This window comes from Musa acuminata, chromosome BXJ2-6 (assembly GCF_036884655.1).
Source record: "Musa acuminata AAA Group cultivar baxijiao chromosome BXJ2-6, Cavendish_Baxijiao_AAA, whole genome shotgun sequence".
Classification (NCBI taxonomy): domain Eukaryota; kingdom Viridiplantae; phylum Streptophyta; class Magnoliopsida; order Zingiberales; family Musaceae; genus Musa; species Musa acuminata.
Window position 1 is genome coordinate 4,907,319 of NC_088343.1, and position 19,407 is coordinate 4,926,725.

General features: G+C 35.2%; 1 protein-coding gene across 3 annotated transcripts; it reads left to right on the plus strand.

The window, feature by feature from the left end:
* Positions 1–1,812: 1,812 nt before the first annotated feature.
* Positions 1,813–19,123, plus strand: LOC135581798 (uncharacterized). Of its 3 annotated transcripts, none has more exons than XM_065111649.1 (11): positions 1,813–2,084; positions 3,979–4,081; positions 4,258–4,433; positions 8,619–8,684; positions 9,377–9,516; positions 10,008–10,134; positions 12,939–13,087; positions 15,987–16,122; positions 18,193–18,277; positions 18,359–18,630; positions 18,818–19,123. In XM_065111649.1, the coding sequence occupies exons 1-11, from the start codon at positions 1,938–1,940 to the stop codon at positions 18,953–18,955; spliced, it is 1,539 nt and encodes a 512-aa protein (XP_064967721.1). In that variant the 5' UTR covers positions 1,813–1,937; the 3' UTR covers positions 18,956–19,123. The 3 variants fall into 3 exon arrangements, with proteins under 3 accessions (XP_064967721.1, XP_064967722.1, XP_064967723.1); XM_065111650.1 differs by having other exon boundaries at positions 1,825–2,084; positions 18,359–18,658; positions 18,818–18,951; XM_065111651.1 differs by lacking the exon at positions 18,818–19,123 and having other exon boundaries at positions 1,825–2,084; positions 18,376–18,517.
* Positions 19,124–19,407: the final 284 nt, after the last annotated feature.

Here is a 19,407-nt window from a genome sequence, read left to right on the forward strand (position 1 = left end):
AATTAAGATTATTTTTCTTGTTATAAAGGGAGAGAAGGAAGCTTAAGATTGTCTTCCTTATCATTATCGTATGAAGAAAAAGAAAGCTTATATTTTTCTTTGAAGCGAATGACTTGAATCTCATATGGTACTCATGTCCCAGATTTCCTATCACATATAAGATAGATTTATATTAGTGTTTCTTACTTAAAAATATTTTCTTTTTTACTTCAATTATTTTAGCACTAGATTGTCCCGTTTCTTAAATAAAGCCCAGGAACTCATTATCTATTATAACCCTTTGCTTATTATTTCTCCGTGTTTTTGTGAGGCTTATACAAAGAAAATTAATGAAACTTCCATCGTTACTTAGATCTTTATTTTGCCATCGAAACATTATCTTCGTCATCCTTATTTACTCAGGTAGGTAGATGATGATGATTGTAGTTTTGAATGAATTCTCAATCAAAACCTATATAAATATTAAGAATAAGCTCTTTAGACAATTAGCCGTACTTAGGAGTTGAATTATAATCGATAATAATCTATTTTATAATTTTATTAAAAGGATAGAAGACATGAATAATCATCCTATTATCAATATTACTTTTTAGACTAACATTCTGATCCTTAGATTTAAAAAAAAAATATTAAAATTTTTATAATTATAAAAGTGAAATGTTTAACTTCATTTATCCTGATGCTATCGATTTTACCGACGGAAGATATAACACATGGTAGTATATGCATAAATAATACGAAAACGATAGACAAAAGAGTAATTTCAATGTTCAAATTACGTTTTCGATGATGGTGGATGGTGATGTCGCTAGAGGTTGCAAATGGTTGTGATTAGCAAGAATGATGCAGTTGTCGACAAGAACACTAAGAACTTCTTATGGGGGGAGGAGGAGAATGAGGAGGGAGAGTGGTGGCTGAGAGGTGAGGTAAAGAGAGAGGAAGAAGATAATGATGTAGATGTCGACGCTTTGCATTTGCATCGATGCCGCTTGGCAACTACATTAGTGCCGATGCATATATTACTCTATATCTATATCAGCACCAACAGACAGTAAGTAATATAGGGAAGGATGGTGCTCATCCTTCTTCCCTTATCTCTCATCCTTTTCCCCTTTTGTTGCTTGGCATGCACAAAGAGTGGGAAGAAGGATGAGCGACGTGGGGATGCCGAGCATCGCTCATCCGTCTTCCCACCCCTTGTGCATGCCAAGCAACAAAAGGGGAAAAGGATGAGAGATTATGGAAGAGGGGAAGAAGGATGAGCACCATCCTTCCTTGTATCATTGTCAGTGTCGACGTAGATATAGAGCGGTACTTTTGTTACTTCACTTTTGTCGTGCGACATCGACATAGATATAGAGTGTTGACATTTGCGTTGTTCTCTTCCTCCTCTCTCTTTATCTCACCTTTCACATTCGCTCTCCTTCCTTATCCTTCTCCTCCCTCCAAAAAGTTCATAGTGTTCTCACTAATCACCAACCACCCACAACCTCATTATCATCGAAAATATAATTGAGATTTTAAAATTATCTTTTTATCGATTGTTAAAATTATATTTTTATCAATTATTTTCGTATTATTTTTGTTTATGCTGTCACGTGTTATATTTTTATCGATCGTATTGAAATAAATGAAGTTAAATATTTTATTTACATATTATAATATAAATTTTTTAAGTTTAAAGATCGGGATAGTTTTTAATTAGCCCTCTTTACTGTACATCTACAATATGACGCTAATCTTACAAGTATTTGTGATAAAGGACTAATATTATGCTAATCTAACTTTTGGTATTTCCAATCTTTATTTTGCCCATACTAGTAAGAAAAGGATCTCTCCGACTCGGAGCTCGATTTCTCTATTGAACGACCGACTTCCATTTTTAGCGCTGCCCTTTCTATTTCTCTCGTTGCCACCACAGTGCACAGACAACACCGATGGCTCCTCCCCGAGAAGAGGAAGGCTCGAGAGCAACTGAGGAAAAGGAAAGCGAAAATTATGATGAAGAAGAAGCAGGAGGAGACGACGAGGACGAAGCACAAGAAGATGCTCCTTCCCACCTTCCCCTCGCCCCTTGCTCGGAGGTAGCCTAATAGCGAAAGACCAAATAATTTTTCTTGTCCCTCTTTGCTTCTACTCGTAAAAAACTTGATGATTGTCTGATTAGGTCGAGTCGTAAACCTGCTTGTTGACACTATTTCTCGGCAACCTGGTGTCTAATCTGGACTTTCGCTTCCTGGAGCATCTGCTGAAAAACCAATGCTCTCTTTCACACATAAACTCGAACATTTATGCTTCTTTTAGTATATAGATTTTTTCTTTTTATGTTTCAAGTACTTTTGATACATCTCTCGGTAAGTGGCAAATACTGGTGTTGCATGGAACAACACTTGTCGTGATTAAAGGATGGTTGTTGCAATCATGAATATTTTCCAAGTAACGAGTCTTAAAAATTAGTAACCGAATAAATGTTTAAGCTGTATGTATATTTGTTCGGTATGAGTATTATTCTTAAAATGTCTGAGATTAATAATGAGATTTACATTTCAGAGCAACTCATGTAGCAACCGGAAAAAGATTAAGTAGAAGCTATAGATCATTCGGAGCTAAGAAAACAGAGCAGGGAGAAATCAGAAGAGTAAAATTGGAGAAGTAATGTCAATGAAGAATAAAATAAAGAGAGAATGCCAACCAAGCTATTAGAAAGCAAATATTTGGGGATAATAATAGAGGGGTGAGAATAAGAATCGAGGAAGAAGCTTACCATCGCAACTCATTGTCCCCTCACAGTCTCTCAGTTTGTCCAACTTTTACACTAATTTATACATTTTCGAATAGAATCCTTTGATAATTCATATTGTTATCATTTTTGTTGTTTTGGATGGGATGCAGAAAGGGGTTGTTAAGGCCTTATTGATTAGATATTGGCCAAATAGTTGTTAGAATAATTAGGATTTGTTGAAAGGGTGGCATGTGAAGTTCAACTTGAAGCGCGTACTCAAAGGTTTAAAATCTTGGTTTGGTGTTGATCCGGTTGGCGACTGAACTAGTATGTTTCTGATGTAGCGACACTTGTTGTTTCGGTTTGGTAATGTTTGGACTAGAGAGAAAGGAGGAGGAAGAAGATCAGGGGGGTGATAGAGATTGGCCAGTAAGCTCGGTCCCAACCAGTTATGGGCGTGACTAATGATCTGCATACCAATTCATGGTCGGACAGATAATTGCCAACCTGTACCAATGCTATCCTTGGTTTTTAATACCTTGGGTACAAGTATGAAATATAAATAACTCTACTTGGTTGTCAAATAAGATTAGATGCAATTGGCTTGCTCTAATTAATCGAGGAATCTTTGGTTCGAAGGGTGATGCATCCATGACTTGTACAATGAAAATGATCTTCTTCGTGAAGTTTTGCTCCTCATCCTACTTTATTTTTGAGCTTTGTGCTTCCTTAATATCCCCAGCTACGCTTCCAATCCTGTTGACTTTCTAGAATTCATATTTTTACATGATTTGTGATGTTATGACATGGACATCATGCAGATATTTGTGCAGAGTCTGAATACTGATTCAATAGTCAGCTGTTATTCTATGCATCACCTTTTTTCTCTTTTAGGTATAACCTCTTTTAACTTATAGTTAGCCTCCTTAAATACTACAGATTAGTACTTAATGACAAGTCTTGTTAATGAATCATGGATGCCAGTACAGATAGTTTTGATTTTGTTGAAGCTTTATGTTGAGAAGTCTAAATTGACTTTATTAAGATCTTTTGTTGTATCACTTGTATGCAGCCTCCATTTTCTAGATACAGAATCTAACATACTTGAAGTAGTACTATCTGAAGTTGTAATTGCTAGAGAGTTTTCATCATTTTCATTTAAGAGCTCCCTCTGTATAAAAGAGTATGATGATGATGTTTATTGTCAATAGTGATCTAAAAGCTCAGATTTTCTGATGGTTTTTTTATTTATGTAGATACTAGATATACCAACAACTGTTGATCCCAGCTATATCATCTCTCTTATACGGAGACTTCTGCCACATAATTCGAGGGAAGGGACTCAATCTCAAGTGACAGGTAATCAACTAAAGAATAAGTATGCTTTCTGGAACAGAAATGTGTGAATCTAATTGTCTTCATTAATAAAAAAACCATGGTGCATAATTACTTTTAAAAAGATCTTTTACATGGCTTTTCACAAGAAAAAGAACCATAGTTTTGAGAAGAATGTTGATGATTATAGTATTTAACAGAAAATTCTGCTACATCTGTGATGGGTTGTGAGATGAAGCGGGAACTCAGAAATGAAGAAAGAAGTGATGTTTTAGATGATAGACAATCATTAACCGAAGACACAAAAGATCCTTGGGAAGACTGTGGTTGTGTACTTTGGGATCTCGCCGCTAGCAAATCTAATGCTGAACTAATGGTATATTCTAAGACTTAATATTTCATTATTTCTTTTCTAACTCAAACTACTGGTAGCAGTTAAAAGTTCAAACATAAATAAAGAAGTCACCGGGCTTAGTTCCTGTTCTTATGCTTAAATGTTCATTATAAAGAACTTTCTGTCCTTTGTATGGAAGGCTTATAATTTTATCTATGCTATTAACATGTGAAATATGGATGATTTTTTTTTATTATTCAGGTATTCAACTTTTGATATTGATACCTGATGGTTCTGCCAATCATTTTGTCAGTTACACCAAATGCTTGGAATTGAATACAATTTTTTTGGTTTGTTGATGACAATTGGTGGTTAGGATCCTACTAGTATAAACAGTTAAGGTGTTCTACTTTGGCTGACTTAAATTAGTTTAGTTGATACAATTTGCTCAAACAGGTCTGTTTGTTGGGAGTCCACCAAAAACTAAAGCTGGTTTAGTTTTGAGACACATGGCAAAATTGTGTTTGGTTCTTGTGAGATTGAGGATGTATATACCAATCCAACATTGGTTTCTATAGCAGACTGGTGTGGTATCAGTATAACAAGATGTACTGCCAATTCTCACTCGAAAATAAATTAAAAATGAATATGCAAGGATTAAGTTTTCGGTTATACTGGTTGATATGGGCCAGTTCGTATCAGTCCAACCAAGGACCAATACTGCTTGATATAGATTGGTATATTATCTGGTATACCAGTTTTGTACCAGTTTAACTGATTAACAAAATTTATATTGAATGAGATTTAAATTTTTGTCAAGCAGTGCCCAAGTATATGTATTATTACTAGTTCCTTATCAAAATGGTAAATACCAATAATACATATTGATCCATCTGGTTTTTAAACCATGGTTGCTACATTCAAGTTTTCAAAGTTTGTTTTTTTTTTTGGTCATCTCGGGCATATTAAGATACTGGTTGGATTGAAATGTATAGATTAGTACCGACTGGTCTAGCCAAGCATTAGAATAGGGTCATACAACTCATTATCGTTTGGTATGCCATTAATTTTCCTTTTCTTATTATTGTTTCTAGAAACAGTAATGGTACAAGTCGGTATACTGTTTGATGCCTATGGTCGCAATCCTATAGGCTGTTGAAAATTGAAACTAGTGTAGGAGCAGCTTTTAAAACATTAATTTGGTATAAAATATTTGCATGCACATGGAAAGTGTTGGCAAAATGTTTGATCCTTGTAAAATATGTACAAGAAGAGAGTACTAGTAAATGGTAATATATTGGAATCTATGGTATGTTTACACAAATACAGAGCATTTGCAAACAGGATGCAAACATGTCGACATATCAAGTTATAAACATGGTTTGCATTATCGGTCTGTGTCGACCAGCTGTCGATACGATATGTATCGAGCTATACCAAGTGTACTTACACACGGTACACTAGGGTGTATCGATGTACTACCCATATCAATCCTCTGTCATATTGATACGTACCACCCGTACCGAGTAGTATGCTTCGATGCGTCAAACCTTGGTTATGAAGTCAAAAATGACTACACAAACATGACAATAATACATTTTGTATTTTCTGTGAATTGTTATAATTCATATGTAGTATAATACAGATAGCTACAAGCATCGTGTATGTATAATTCATATGCGCATAAAGACCATTCTGATAAATTAGAAACATTAATAATAATCCAAATATGAAATAAAATTTTGAGGATTAAACTAAATGTCCTACTTAGATTCATATTTTCAAGATTCAACTTTTCTTCAAGCCTTATTTCTCTAATTAGCTATATGTATTGGGAGTTATTGAATGATAGTTAGTGTCTGACACAAAAAGGGCTAGTATTTTGAAGTGTCTATGGTTCATAAATTGGCATGCTATGTATGACCCAAAAGACATGAATCAACATGGTTTCATGGACTCTAGTCTACTCTAAACCTGTGTAACATGCATCTTTGTCATGCTTGTCCTTTGGATCAATAACTTTCCAGCATGAATCAACACAGACTAGTACTTAAATCTATGGTTATTTACTTGTTTAGGCCCTTATTGTGCAATTGTAAATTGTTTAGCTTTATTTTCTTCCTTTTGAGAACTTAAAGTGAAGTATTTTAATTTATTAGTTAGTCATGTTACTTTATACACTATCCCATATCCATGCCCAAAAAGGAACAAAATCTCATAAACCCAATATTTTGAAAATCCATGACAAAGATTATTCGTGCATTTTGCTAATGTAGATAGTTGAAATCTGTGTGTTTGAGAAACAAAACAAAGTGAAGTAACTTTTTTGTGATGTTTTTGATAGGATATGACATTACTATTAGGCCTTTCTGTAATTTTAGCAGAAAAGGTCTTCAAAGGAAGAACAAGATAGAAGAGAGATTTGTTGATGAATAAACTCTCACTAAACTAATTGCATAAAAGAAATAATGTCTTCAAGCATGGCTTTTAGTCTTTGTGAGCTCTCAATATAAATATATAGAAAAAAGCAAATCCTGTCATCCCAAACATTCCTACTAAAATTAGAGCCTAGAACTCTCAAAGTATAAGTCCTGATAATAACTTATTTGACCTACACTAGATGCATATTGGAACTCCTTGAAACCATAAAATTAGAAGAGGACACCAAGGACTTCGTAAAATAACTACTGAACTAATGGACAAAATCTATCTGAAAATGATAGAATAATGAAAAAATCTATCATATCACTACTAAAATTTCATGAGGAGGTTCGTTCAATCCTCACCTTTCCTAACTTAATTAGGACTCTTGAGGAAGGATAGCTTCCCTCCTATTTCAACTAGGTTTTAGCTGTCGACTCTCTTTTGAAGTTAGAGAGGCAGCCTGCAAATTGCTATATGAGCTGGAAAAGATTCATATTGTGCTAATTTTGGCCCTTTTGCATATAATTTTGCTGGATTCATGTGTCTAAGGGCTGCACCAAGCTGTCTTGAACTGAATTGGTCTAGAAGACTAATTTACAGATGATAGGCCATGGCCCTGCCTCAAGTTGATGGGAGTGGGTTGTTGGCTGCATGGTAACTCTTTAAAAATTTGTCTCTCATTCGATTATTAACCATCCATAAGCCACTTTTAAGTCCACTGATTAACAAGTGGACATAGATGTGGATTTTCCAATCTCCAAACTTTTCTTACCCCTATTATAGATGCTTGGTTGAGGTGATGAACATAACCTTGGAAATAGATTTCTAGGATAAGCCTGAACATGATGGAAAAGGATTTTTTATCTTTATTTGATTGAGGAGCCTGTAATGAATTGGAAGGATGCCTCAAGCACGTAAAAGCAAGGATTTTAATTTCGAATGATATTGCTCATACCGAGTGGTACATACCGGTCCACCAGCAGACTAGTACGTGGACCGCCCGCTACCGAGCAGTACCGTCGATTGGGGTTGTTTTCGTCTTGTTACCATCCGAAATCGGTCAGTGACAGTCAATTTTGATTGTTGCCGCCCGTTACTGGGCGGTATTAGCCGAGAGAGAAGTAAAGGGAGAACCTGGAGATTCGGCGTCGTTGTCCCTCGACGATCCCGATCTGTCGCCACCCTCCCTCACCGGAGCAGATGAGATGTCGCCTCCTCCTCGTCTGAGGCGATGAGGCCTCGGCGTCGTCGACGATTTCTCTTGATCTGCGCGGGGAGAAGAAATTGAGCAGAAGAAATGAGGCAATGTCGCCCCCTTTTTTATTTTTTAAACTTTTTATTATATATATATATATATATATATATATATATATATACATATATATATAACTCGAGCAATATGCCAGAACGTACTGCTCAGTATACTCGTACCGTACTATACCGAGTTGAGCTCGATACTCCATACTCCGATATGGTACCAATTTACGAACCTTGCATAAAAGTAGGTTCTTTGTGATTAAGTTCACAAGCATGCATTTATATCGTTGATATATCTTTTTGAGGTTTTTTATAGACATCACTTCTAATTTAACTGATTCATTAGATGCATTCTATTTCTAGTGAAAATTATAAGTTGTCTCTGACTCTGTTGATTGATTGTTTTTTAAACTTTTCTTAGTACTTTTTTACGTTTGAAGGAAATATATTGTGGTTCTCGTTGGTTTTAGGTTTAGTAACTTTAGTTAACTATTTTAAATGAATAAGGTTATTCATGCGTTATAATTTGTAATTAACAAAATGCAGGTGAACAATTTAATACTTGAAGTGCTACTCACCAATCTTCATGTAACTGATTCTTTCCGGGTGGTGGTAAGATGCTGAAGTTATTGAAGATGTTTGTTATATACATAAATTATGCGAATATATAAATAGTTGTTGCATCAGATGGTTCTGAAGCATGAGTTGAAGCACCATGTACTATGTTTACTGCACTGTATAATTCTATGTTAGTGAACATGGGGCATGATACAGAGGTGCATATCTCTTTATCATGCATTCCAAATTGCTGTATATAACATGGACTGGTAACCACAATTGCACAAGCATCGACCTATCTTCTGACAATGTGCCATGCCATGTGCCATCAGCACTTAAAAGAGATGAAAGCGTAGATCTTGTCTTAAAAATTACTCTTTTTTTAGTACATGGATAATCAGATTGTCTAAATGGCTGTTCTTAATTAGATAATCTTGGACATATCTGGTTACCTACAAACTTTTCAATATATGCCACTTAGGATCTAGCATCGAGCATCATATGGTGTATTTGAGATTTAAAAAATCTTCCTTAGAGATTGCAGTATAAGCTTCTGCAACTCGTACAACTTTCTAATTTTCTCCTACGGAAATAGGAGATGGTAGAAGTGATGAGGAGAAATTTGCACCTAACAGAGTTGATTCTTGTTTATTTTAAAATTGAATTACATATCACAAGATTTAAATTTCCCCATAAATCTTTTGTATGATCGCTTTGTAGAGCATTGAATATGTAATTATCTGCAGGAAATTTGCCTGGGAATCATTGGAAACTTAGCCTGCCATGAAAACCTAAGCAATGCAATAGTTTCTACAAATGGTTTGGTTGAAACAATTGTTGACCAGTTGTTTCGAGATGATTCTGCCTGCCTTTCTGAAGCATTCAGGTATTGGATTATAATTATACCAGTAAAATTTCTACAAATGAGAAGAATTACTTTTAGAATATATGGTATCAGGCATTGAAACAAAATTTCCTGATTGATATGTTGGGAAAGCAAAACTAGGTGAAGAAAAGGTGCCACAACTATTAATTTTAGAATGCATCACAGTAATTTTCTTCATTTTTGAAGAACTTTTACTCTATGCAGGTATTTGCCTTTCTTCTGACAGTATGTTTGGGATTTTCAAGTTCATTTCTCTTTTGACATTTATATCTATGTTACCTTATTTATCATTACTGACATTTTATTTGCTTAATGGTGATTCTCTCTTGTAACAATACTGAACTGCTGTCTAGTATAAAACCTGGAGCATTTCTTTTGCCTTTTTTTTTATATGTATGAACTGTTAAAACATGAAATAACCGATATAATTAGCTCTAAATCCATGATGCACTGAAGGCATTAAACATATCTAATGTTAGTGTCTATTACAGGTTGTTAGCAGTGAGTCTCCAGACTAGCAATTTTATCTCTTTCGCTGAAGCCTTGCAACCTGAACAAATTCTTTCACGTATACTCTGGATAATTGGGAACACACTGAATTCTACCTTGCTAGAAAAGGTACTGATGTATTTGATTAAGCTCTATAGACATTAAGATTAATGCCATGAAATTCATCTTATTGTTGACAACCTTGGACTTTGGTAATTGTTTTTATAATTTCTGTCATAATACTAAATTTCTTGGACTTTCTAGGGCGCCATTTCACTTTTTTTACTTTGGTGTCTAAAACTACAAATCCATTTGTAAAGGCTATTCCATGTGAATACTATTCTTATTTGTATTATATTCACATGCAACTCGATGCTGAGGCTCTAGAGTTCATCACATCATTTTACTTACTGTCCAATATACTATAACAGAATTTGTGGTTTATGTTTGTGTGCTTGATATTAAGGAAATATTTTGAGAAATATCTATTCTAGAGGCAAACTAGGCAAAAATGAGAACGAATACTAGTTTTTTCTTCCATTAACTTAGTAACTCTCTTGGGGTGGGAGGCTGTATGTTAGAATGGGGGACACCATGCTCTAGTAGTAAGGACTATATAAGCTTGCTTCTCCAATAACCTTGTTCTCCTTCATGTGTGTGTTGTCTATGCATATTTGTTTTATATAAAATTGATAAGCAGTAGGATCTAGATCAACCATATCAGGAACTCTCCAACTTCTAAATCATTTGATAAATACCCCTAGCCCAGACTGCCTCATGCTTACGGTCATTCCAACAGAGAAGGGTTAGCCAATTACCTCATGCTAGAACTCCTATCCAAGCCTTGTGCGTCAGTGGAAGCGGTCCGCACTCATAATCAATAATCGACTGAATTCAGTTGGCCACTGCCACTACGGTTGCCCCTGTCATACTCATACCATAAGTTGCTCTGTCTATGTCTCATCACTTCATTTTAAATGTGCCGATGCTCCATGGGACCATGTATGCTGGCTGCAAGATCAGGATTGACATCATCATCGCGACCCTTGTACTCATCGTATGTATGTGACTCTAAAACATGCCTATCAAATTCCTTCCAATGTTCATTCTTCTGCATTCATAGTGTTCGCCGATATCAAATTTTGCTATGAAGGCCCTTCTGATATCTTGAGGTATCTTTTTGCAAATTTGTATGATGTAGACACAATGAATACTTGTCAGTGATGGTGGTACTTGTCCATGCGACAGGTTTTCTGCCATGCTAAATCATTACTTTACTGTGTTGAGGACATTTTCCTACAAAAGAGTTATCAACATATAATCAAGTCCGTAAGTTCTTGGTGGCACCAAAATTAAAGCTAGATTCGTTTGGATCAAGGCATTCAAATATAGGCTAGATCCAGCCATCTAGGAATATCAAGGCTACATCCGCAAAGATTGATCATCGATTTGAATGGATGAAGCCTGCATAGTTTTAAGTTAAATGTTTGCGTACTGAGGCTAGATTTTCGTGGATCTAGCCTTGATCCATTCAGATCTAGCCTTTTAAAACAACTATGGTTTGAGGAGCTTAAGAATTATTAAAATGGTTAATTGAAGGTATCATTTGGAGAGCTCAAGAATTCTTAAATATAGTCATGGCCTTCGCATCGAGATATCTTGTGTTCACCCGAGTATTTGTGGTCTATTGCAAATTGATGCATTTATTGCACTGCTACTAAGGACAATAAGGTGCCATCAAGCATGAACTACAGGCTTGGTTACTATTAGGTTTGAGGTAGCAAGAAACTGCAGATGACATATTTGCCTCCAGAACTTCTTGTGCCTGGTGTAAACATTTGCACTTAAGAATACCTGGTGTTGATAACACTATTTTGCTATCAACAACACCTTCCAAAATTTGGCCACTGGGAGGTTCAAGGTGGTATACCACCTCTTTATGAAGGCCAGGAATCATCCCTCACTAGATGTTGACAAGCAAATCTTTCTCAGACCAGCACAAGGGCAGGTTCAAAAGGCGCTCAAAGTGTGGCTAGATTCTTGATCCATCTTGTTCTCCAGCAAACTAGTTCTAATAAATGATCCTCAACTATTTGAATTCATCGCCTGGAGGCACCCTGGTATAAAGAAATATCTCCATTCGATATCATACTTTATCTAGAGTTCTATATGAGTTATTTGAGCTGTTCATTTGAAGCAGATTTGTCTACATTATTGAGATATTCTTGGATTTCTAGTTTCTATAAACTCCTAAGTCATCAACTGTCTACTACTCCATTTAAGAGAGCTTAACATTTACTTTGCTAGCTAATATGACGTCCAAAATAATGAAATGAAAGCCAAAGATCATTGTGTATCATACTCATTTGGTGTTATCTCCATTAAAGTATTCTGTTGTATCATAGTTATCCATGATAAGTAGTTTGATAATGCATTCTTAGGACCACATGTTGTTCCTTGTTAAATTTTAAATGAAATAAATTGGAGATTAAGTAAATTGGATAAAAAAATAGTAGAGATTAAAAGGAAATAGAATAGCAGTTTTAAGAACGTGGTTCGCACAACTGTCCGTTCCAGTGTATCTACCAACTATCGGTACGGTACGTACCAAGCTATATCGAGCATACCGACACATGGTACACTGGGATGTATTGATATACCGCCCATACCTGTCCTCTATCGGACCGGTATGTACCGCCTGTATTGAGCGGTATGATTTGGTACGTCAAACCTTGGTTAAGAAGTCTATGTTATTACATAATTTTAAACTGAAACAGTTGTCTTGTTTCATCTTTCATTTTCTAAGTCTATTTAAGCATTTAGTTAGAAATACAAGACATGCATTTTCTATGAATTTACTTGGTGCTACGTGTTCTTCTAGTACAGATTCATGACATATCCTTTAACTCCCTGATGTCTTTTACTAATGACAGAGCATTGATTTTTTGTTGGCTATAATTTATAATCAAGAAGTGAGAGTTATTCTTCTTCAGCCTTTGGTGAAGCTGGGTTTGCCAAATCTTATTGTGAGTCTGTTGGCATCTGAAACCAACAAATCAACGGAAGTGAACCAACCAGAAAGGTTCCACTAAATTACCTCAACTTTTATTTGTTCAGTCTTGTCGCCAAATCCCTTGATTAAAAGTGTGCAGTCTTTTTCATTTCTGTTTCATGTTTGGAGCTGTTATTTTTTGTTGCTTCAATTTTCTATATCATATTTGGTATCTCTACTATTTACCTCTTGTATTTGTGTTTTGTCATTTTCTTGATCTTTTCCAGAAATCAAATACATAAAATAAGCACCATTTAGCCTGATTTCTTGCAAGTATGTCTAATGGCTTTTCTTTGGGATTGCAGAAAAATTAGAATGTATGCATAATTTATAATTTATAGTAAATATGTGGAAGACACTTTATGACAAACCGAGATTAATGTGTATGCATGTTTGTTCTGTGATATTAGAGATTTAGAGGGAAATATTAGCTACCAAGTTAGGGCATTAAACATGCATTCTGGTTCAGGAACATGTAGCATTACTTAAATACGTTTAGAGGTAGACACTTTACAAAATATAGATGAGCTTCGATGCCAATAGGTACAGGATTCTAGGTTCTAGTGGTGTTCAGCTTACTCTCAGTTACATCTTGAACAAGGCCAAGGAGCAACAAACAATAAAGTGTAAACTTTGGCATTTGGGTGAAGAAATAAACCTGCTGGCCAGAGTGGGTTTTAAACTAGTCAATTTTTGGAGAAATTCTAAAACATGTTTGGTTATGAATATCATTTTTTCAAGGAAAGGGTTTGCAATACCTGTCATATTGGTCGGTACTGACCGATGTTACTGGTAATATCTTGTGTTAACCCATATAAATATATAAATTGTTATTAGGCTCTTAGCTCTTAGTTATTTTGAGGAAAAGAATAACGTTTCTTTTTCTCTGATCCCAAATTCTCATCCTCTTCTCATCTTGTTCGACATCAGTTAGTTCCTTCAGGAAAGAAGACAATGCCATATTAGTTCATGAGGGACTAGAAGATTTAGGTATAGATAAAGGGACAGAAAATTTAAGTGGATCAAACAAAAAGAAGGCAAGGCTTGTGGGGCTCCATCATGGTCTTCGTTTGGTTAAATGTAGGTACAGAAGATATGAATAATTTCATGTCAGAACCCCATCTAAATGAGACATACCAGCCAGTACAGTTTGGCATGCTTAGTAAGTGTCATCCATGTTTTCTAAGTACTAATGCTTATGATTTTTTTTGGATATGATTCAGTAGCTAGAAAAATCATGAGATGACTGTGCCAAGGCTCGTCATACCACAGCATACCGCCTGGTACAGGTTGTACAAATCGATCCGATAGAGGATTGGCATGGGTGATACATATTAGTCTGTCGGTATGTCCCATGTATCATATGTCGGAATGTCGATATGTACCATATCAATAGTTGGTCGGTATGCCAGTACGGATTGATAAGGTGAACCATGGACTGTACTATGTTTTTTATTGCACCAATCTACTTTTATTGGAGCTGATTCATTTCATGTAGTAAGATGCTACAATAGCATATATTTGTTGGCTTTGGTAAGGTCCAATATTGCATTCATAATCAGATCATTTAAGGGGTTCTAATTTTACTTTATGTACAATTTGAACACATATAACTTGTCAGCCTACAAAGTTACTGAACATAACATAGGGGCTGTTTCTTTTTTATCAGACAGGTTCCTCCATGTGCAAACTGTGTATTGCGCTTTTGATACTGAACCCTGTACCACTCGTTGGTTAGATTTTTATGATATGCCATTGGCATCCTTTATACTGGTAGTCACCAGTTGGTACTGGTTAAGAAAAATTATGCCAGACTTATCTTTCACTTGCAGTTGAAGCTGTGAGTGTTAGCCCTTATTGGGCATTAGTAGGAAAGGTGGTTGGAGAGAACCCATGGCCAGCCAGATTCCATGGGCAATGGTGGCAGTAGGGAGGTGGCAGTGGAAAGGGAAAGAGTTAAGGTTTCAAAAGGCAAGGTTCATATTTTGTCAGATAAGTAGCTTTTTGACTGTTCTGATTGAAACAGGTGGTATCTAAGCTTTTTTGGTGTGTTTTACTATCTATAGCGCTAAACTGGGTGGTTTTCATTATGGTCTCCTAGCTGAATGTTACATACTGCTTGATATGAGTGGTATACTGTGATTTTGCAATCCCTCATTCATACATATTAAAGGAAAATAATCCAGTGGTGCAGGATAATGATTAGCAGAAATGTAGTCAAGCTGATCAGATAAAGGGCTAATTACAGATTATCCTCTGTAATTAATTATCCTTAGCATATCGGTTCTTATACTTTTAAAAATTACATTAAGATCGTTATACTTATGAAAGTGAAATATTTAGCCTTGTTGCTCTAACAAATTTTTTTTTTTTAACCCTATGAAATTACCTTTATAACCCTGTATAGGGATCTTAATATTTCACTTTGTAAGTATAAAAATCTCAATATAACTTTTGAAAATGTAGGGATCGGAATGTTAAGGATAGCTAATTATATGAGATAATCTGTAATTAGCTCTCAAATAAAAGATGCTATTGAAACAGAGAGGAAGAAAACTTTTGAAGAAGCTAATGTAACATGCTGACACTGTATGATAAGTATGACGAGAAGGAGGTTAATAGAGTATATTTAGGAGAAACAAATTGAAGTTAAGAATTTCTTGCCTGTGTGGGAGTAGGTGCATCTAAAAATACATGCACAGCTATAAAAAAAAATATAAGTTATCTTATGATCCTCATCTGATGCTGCATTTCTGATCCTGATAACCTTGTTCAGTGCTAAGTCGGATTTCTTTTCTTTGTGTTCTTTTTAGACAGTGTTCATATCACCATATTTTATTAGCTTTCAGTTAGTAGTATATTCTATCATGACATTATAGAACTAATATTTGGTACACATGGAAACACTTATTTGTTGTGATCATCTCAGGTTCTTTATTGTTGATCTAATTCTTCGATTAGTTGAAGCACTTTCTACAGCAGATAATTATTCAGATGTGATATCTTCAAATGGTGACCTTTTTCGTCTTTTTTGTGACGTGGTTAAGCTGCCTGATAAGTTTGAGGTTTGCATGTTGCTTGATGATTATATATCATTGGATTTTGGACTACTGAAACAATGCATTCTCATACATTGCACCAATTACAATGATCAACATCCACTGCATTAAAAGGTTATGTACATGTTGCTCTTATACTCATAACATCTCTCCTACTGTAGGCATACTTTCTGTGCAATGCTGCATTGTACTGCTAATGCAAAAGAGCCACAGCAAATTTATATAATTGATTCTTGCTATTTTCTGAAACTAAGGGTCGATTTTACCTTATGAGTTTACACGAAAATTCAACCAACTTAAAAGCTCATCATTTTGTTTTTATCTTCTTATTCAGAGTAGAAATAGTATAGTAACCAGACCAAGACAACAAAATGCCTTTTGGCAGTATACTTTCATGCATGATGAAGGCATCTGTTGAGTCATGCCACTTTAGCTTGTACTTAATCTCTTTTATCATGATCAATTTATTATTTATCAAATAAAGAAGTACAAGATGTTAAATAAAAATCAACAACTAACATGCATTATCGTAAACTGGTAAAATGACCAGCAGTCTTTGGATGACCATCTCAAACTACAAGATGTCGCTTGTATATTTTGTTCTCTTGAATATTTTATTCTATTGTGTCGAATGTAGAAGTTGTAGGCAATAAGCATGAAAATCTTGACAACTTAATATCGGTAGTTATTGTACAAAATCAAATTGACAATTTCGAAATATATCTCTTTTTTTATATAAGACAGATTAGTTATAGTCTTAGTTGAGTCTAATTTGGACTTGTAAAGTTAGATCATCATTTTTAATTTTTTTTATTGGTTATCACTTGTTAAAGCAGAATTTGGTTGTCCGACATGTGGTGGAGATTTAAAGCCAACCTTGGTTTGAGTCCGAGCCTATCACAATCTTGAGTCTCTCCTACAAAATTTGCATTGGGAGTGTGCTCGAGAAAGGCCCTTCCGATGCAAAGGATTCGATCAAATGTTGAATCTATAAGACATAACTAGTCTTTAGAAAGTCTTGGAGGAATACCTGGGAGCTCTTTTATAGTGTTATATGCTATCGTTGGTTGAGGTCAACAGTTATGTGCACTGTTCAGTCATGAATGGGGTCGTGGAGTTATATGTTGTGCCGAACTCGACGGATACGAAGCCAAGACTACACAACTCAGCTTTCCGTTGATGTTATGTGGCTAACCACATAGAGTTTAGTCAATCGCCTTGCTAGCACCACACTGTCTGTATCATAGATTCTGGCCCTATGTAATACGTAGGCCGAATGGGGTTGGCATTTCAGCTAGGTGGAGATGATGTGTCGACATGGTTTCAGTTACGTGGAGCTGACGACTATAGTCCACGTGTCATATTACTCAAAACTTTGGATTGGGTTGACATGTGAATTAAAATTAAAGTACAAGACGTTACAAATTAAAAAGGAATGGATAATTTAACAAATACCTATTTGATGAAGATGCATTAAAGGAAATAGATACATAGTTCGAACTCATTACATGCTTTGCAATCATGATAGAATTTTTTATTAGGTTCCAACTAATTCCAAAAGCTTAAGCTGTTAGGAAAAGGTTTAGTTTTTTTTATCTATACTTGCCACTCTAATGACATTTAGATCTAGGTTTAGGTTTTTTTTTATTGTTTGGATTTTTGTCCAGATTTTCATCATTGTTTTTCTTGGTTATTTAAGAGTCTTATTTTGAGTGAGACTGATGTTGGAGTCATAACATGAGTATATTATTGTTTAGTACAGGTGTTCATTCAAATAAGTGTTTTTTTTCCATGAGTCTTCTTAATTTACTTGGAGTTAAGTGAAGTCTACAAAATGAGCCTAATTAAAGAGGCGTTATATGATGAGATGATCATCAAAGTTGTGTTTTTGTTTAGGCCTGTTTGCCATGATTGTATCTTCTTCTTGCCTATCTTGCATCTCTCTCTTCCTAAACACCTAAGCACACTTTCTTCCTGTTATGATAAAATAGAAATATTGCAATCATGATAAAAGAAACAGCTAAATGTTGATATCTTGAGAAAAAAATTTATGCTAATTACCATTTCTTACAACAGGTTGCTAGCTTGTGCATTTCTGCTGTTATCATAATTGCAAATACCTTAGCAGATGAGCAGCATTTGATATTGGGCATTCTGAATGGTATGTGATTCTTCCACTGTAAAGCCTGTTTGGAATACTGTTATGGCATCAGAACAACTTATACAATGTTTTTCCTGCTAGATTTTCAATTTTTGCAGGGCCTATTTGATGTTTTACCTTTTGTTTCCGATGATTCACAAGCTCGAAATGCATTCTGGTGCATCCTAGCTAGGTTGTTCCAACAAGTTGATGAGAATGTTAGCACCACATCTAATCTGCACCAATTTGTATTGCTTTTGTTGGACAAATCTTTCCTTATTGAAGAAGACCTTGATAGCCATCTGGTGGACAATCCAGGAGATAATTCGAGTTCCCGTGTTGTGGAGGGAAAATTGTATGCAGTGACTACCTGCGTATCCTTTACAGCAACGTAAAAATTTGGTACTACAAAGCATAGGACATTGCAGCGGACTTTTTTTTTTTATCAATTAAATCATTTGAACAATAACAAGTTTCTATTTAAACTGGAAAATTTAATATATATGCTTGATTTATTTGGCTGGCTCTGAAATTTCCTGTTCACCTTGACCCTCATCACAGCTTAAGAGAATTGCCCGTATTCTTGAGAAATGGAACAAAGATGGAGCTGCTAATTTGGAGAAAGATGATTCTTGGGATGGAAACCATGGTGGTAAAGCTCGGAAGTTGCTTAGTTACTGTCTCAAATACTCTTCGTAGGCGCTACCTCTAATGTCAGATCAACTTGAGATGATTAGCTCCTTTTATTTTGTGGATTTTCTGCCTTAAATTTTCTTGATGGGAAATTGATAGATATTTTTTCTTAATTATTTGAGTTTCGTGTAGGTGATCTTTTTACCTTATATGAAAAATTCCTTTTTATGCTCATGTACGGTGCCATTATTTAATGTTCTGTGCTAAGTACCGCAGAATGGATAAGTATTTTGTAATGTATTGACTCTTGGATTGCAATGGTCTACAGGATGATGTTTTTTCTTGATGACTAACCTAACCTCATAATGATGAAAAGTGAAAGTGAAAAGAATTCAAATATATTTAGGTTTACTAGAGAGAGGAGTTCACCTTACAATTTGCTTTCTAGTTGGAAGTCGATTTATCTTTTTCATCAACTTAATTGGGCATAAATTCTCCAATACGACATAAATGGATTA

Excerpts from the sequence above, each read along its gene's own strand:
- LOC135581798 (XM_065111649.1), top strand. The coding sequence starts at position 1,938 with ATGGCTCCTCCCCGAGAAGAGGAAGGCTCGAGAGCAACTGAGGAAAAG. Across the intron at positions 4,434-8,618 it reads AATCTAATGCTGAACTAATG|GTGAACAATTTAATACTTGA; the intron begins GTATATTCTAAG and ends AACAAAATGCAG. Across the intron at positions 18,278-18,358 it reads GATATTGGGCATTCTGAATG|ATTTTCAATTTTTGCAGGGC; the intron begins GTATGTGATTCT and ends TTTTCCTGCTAG.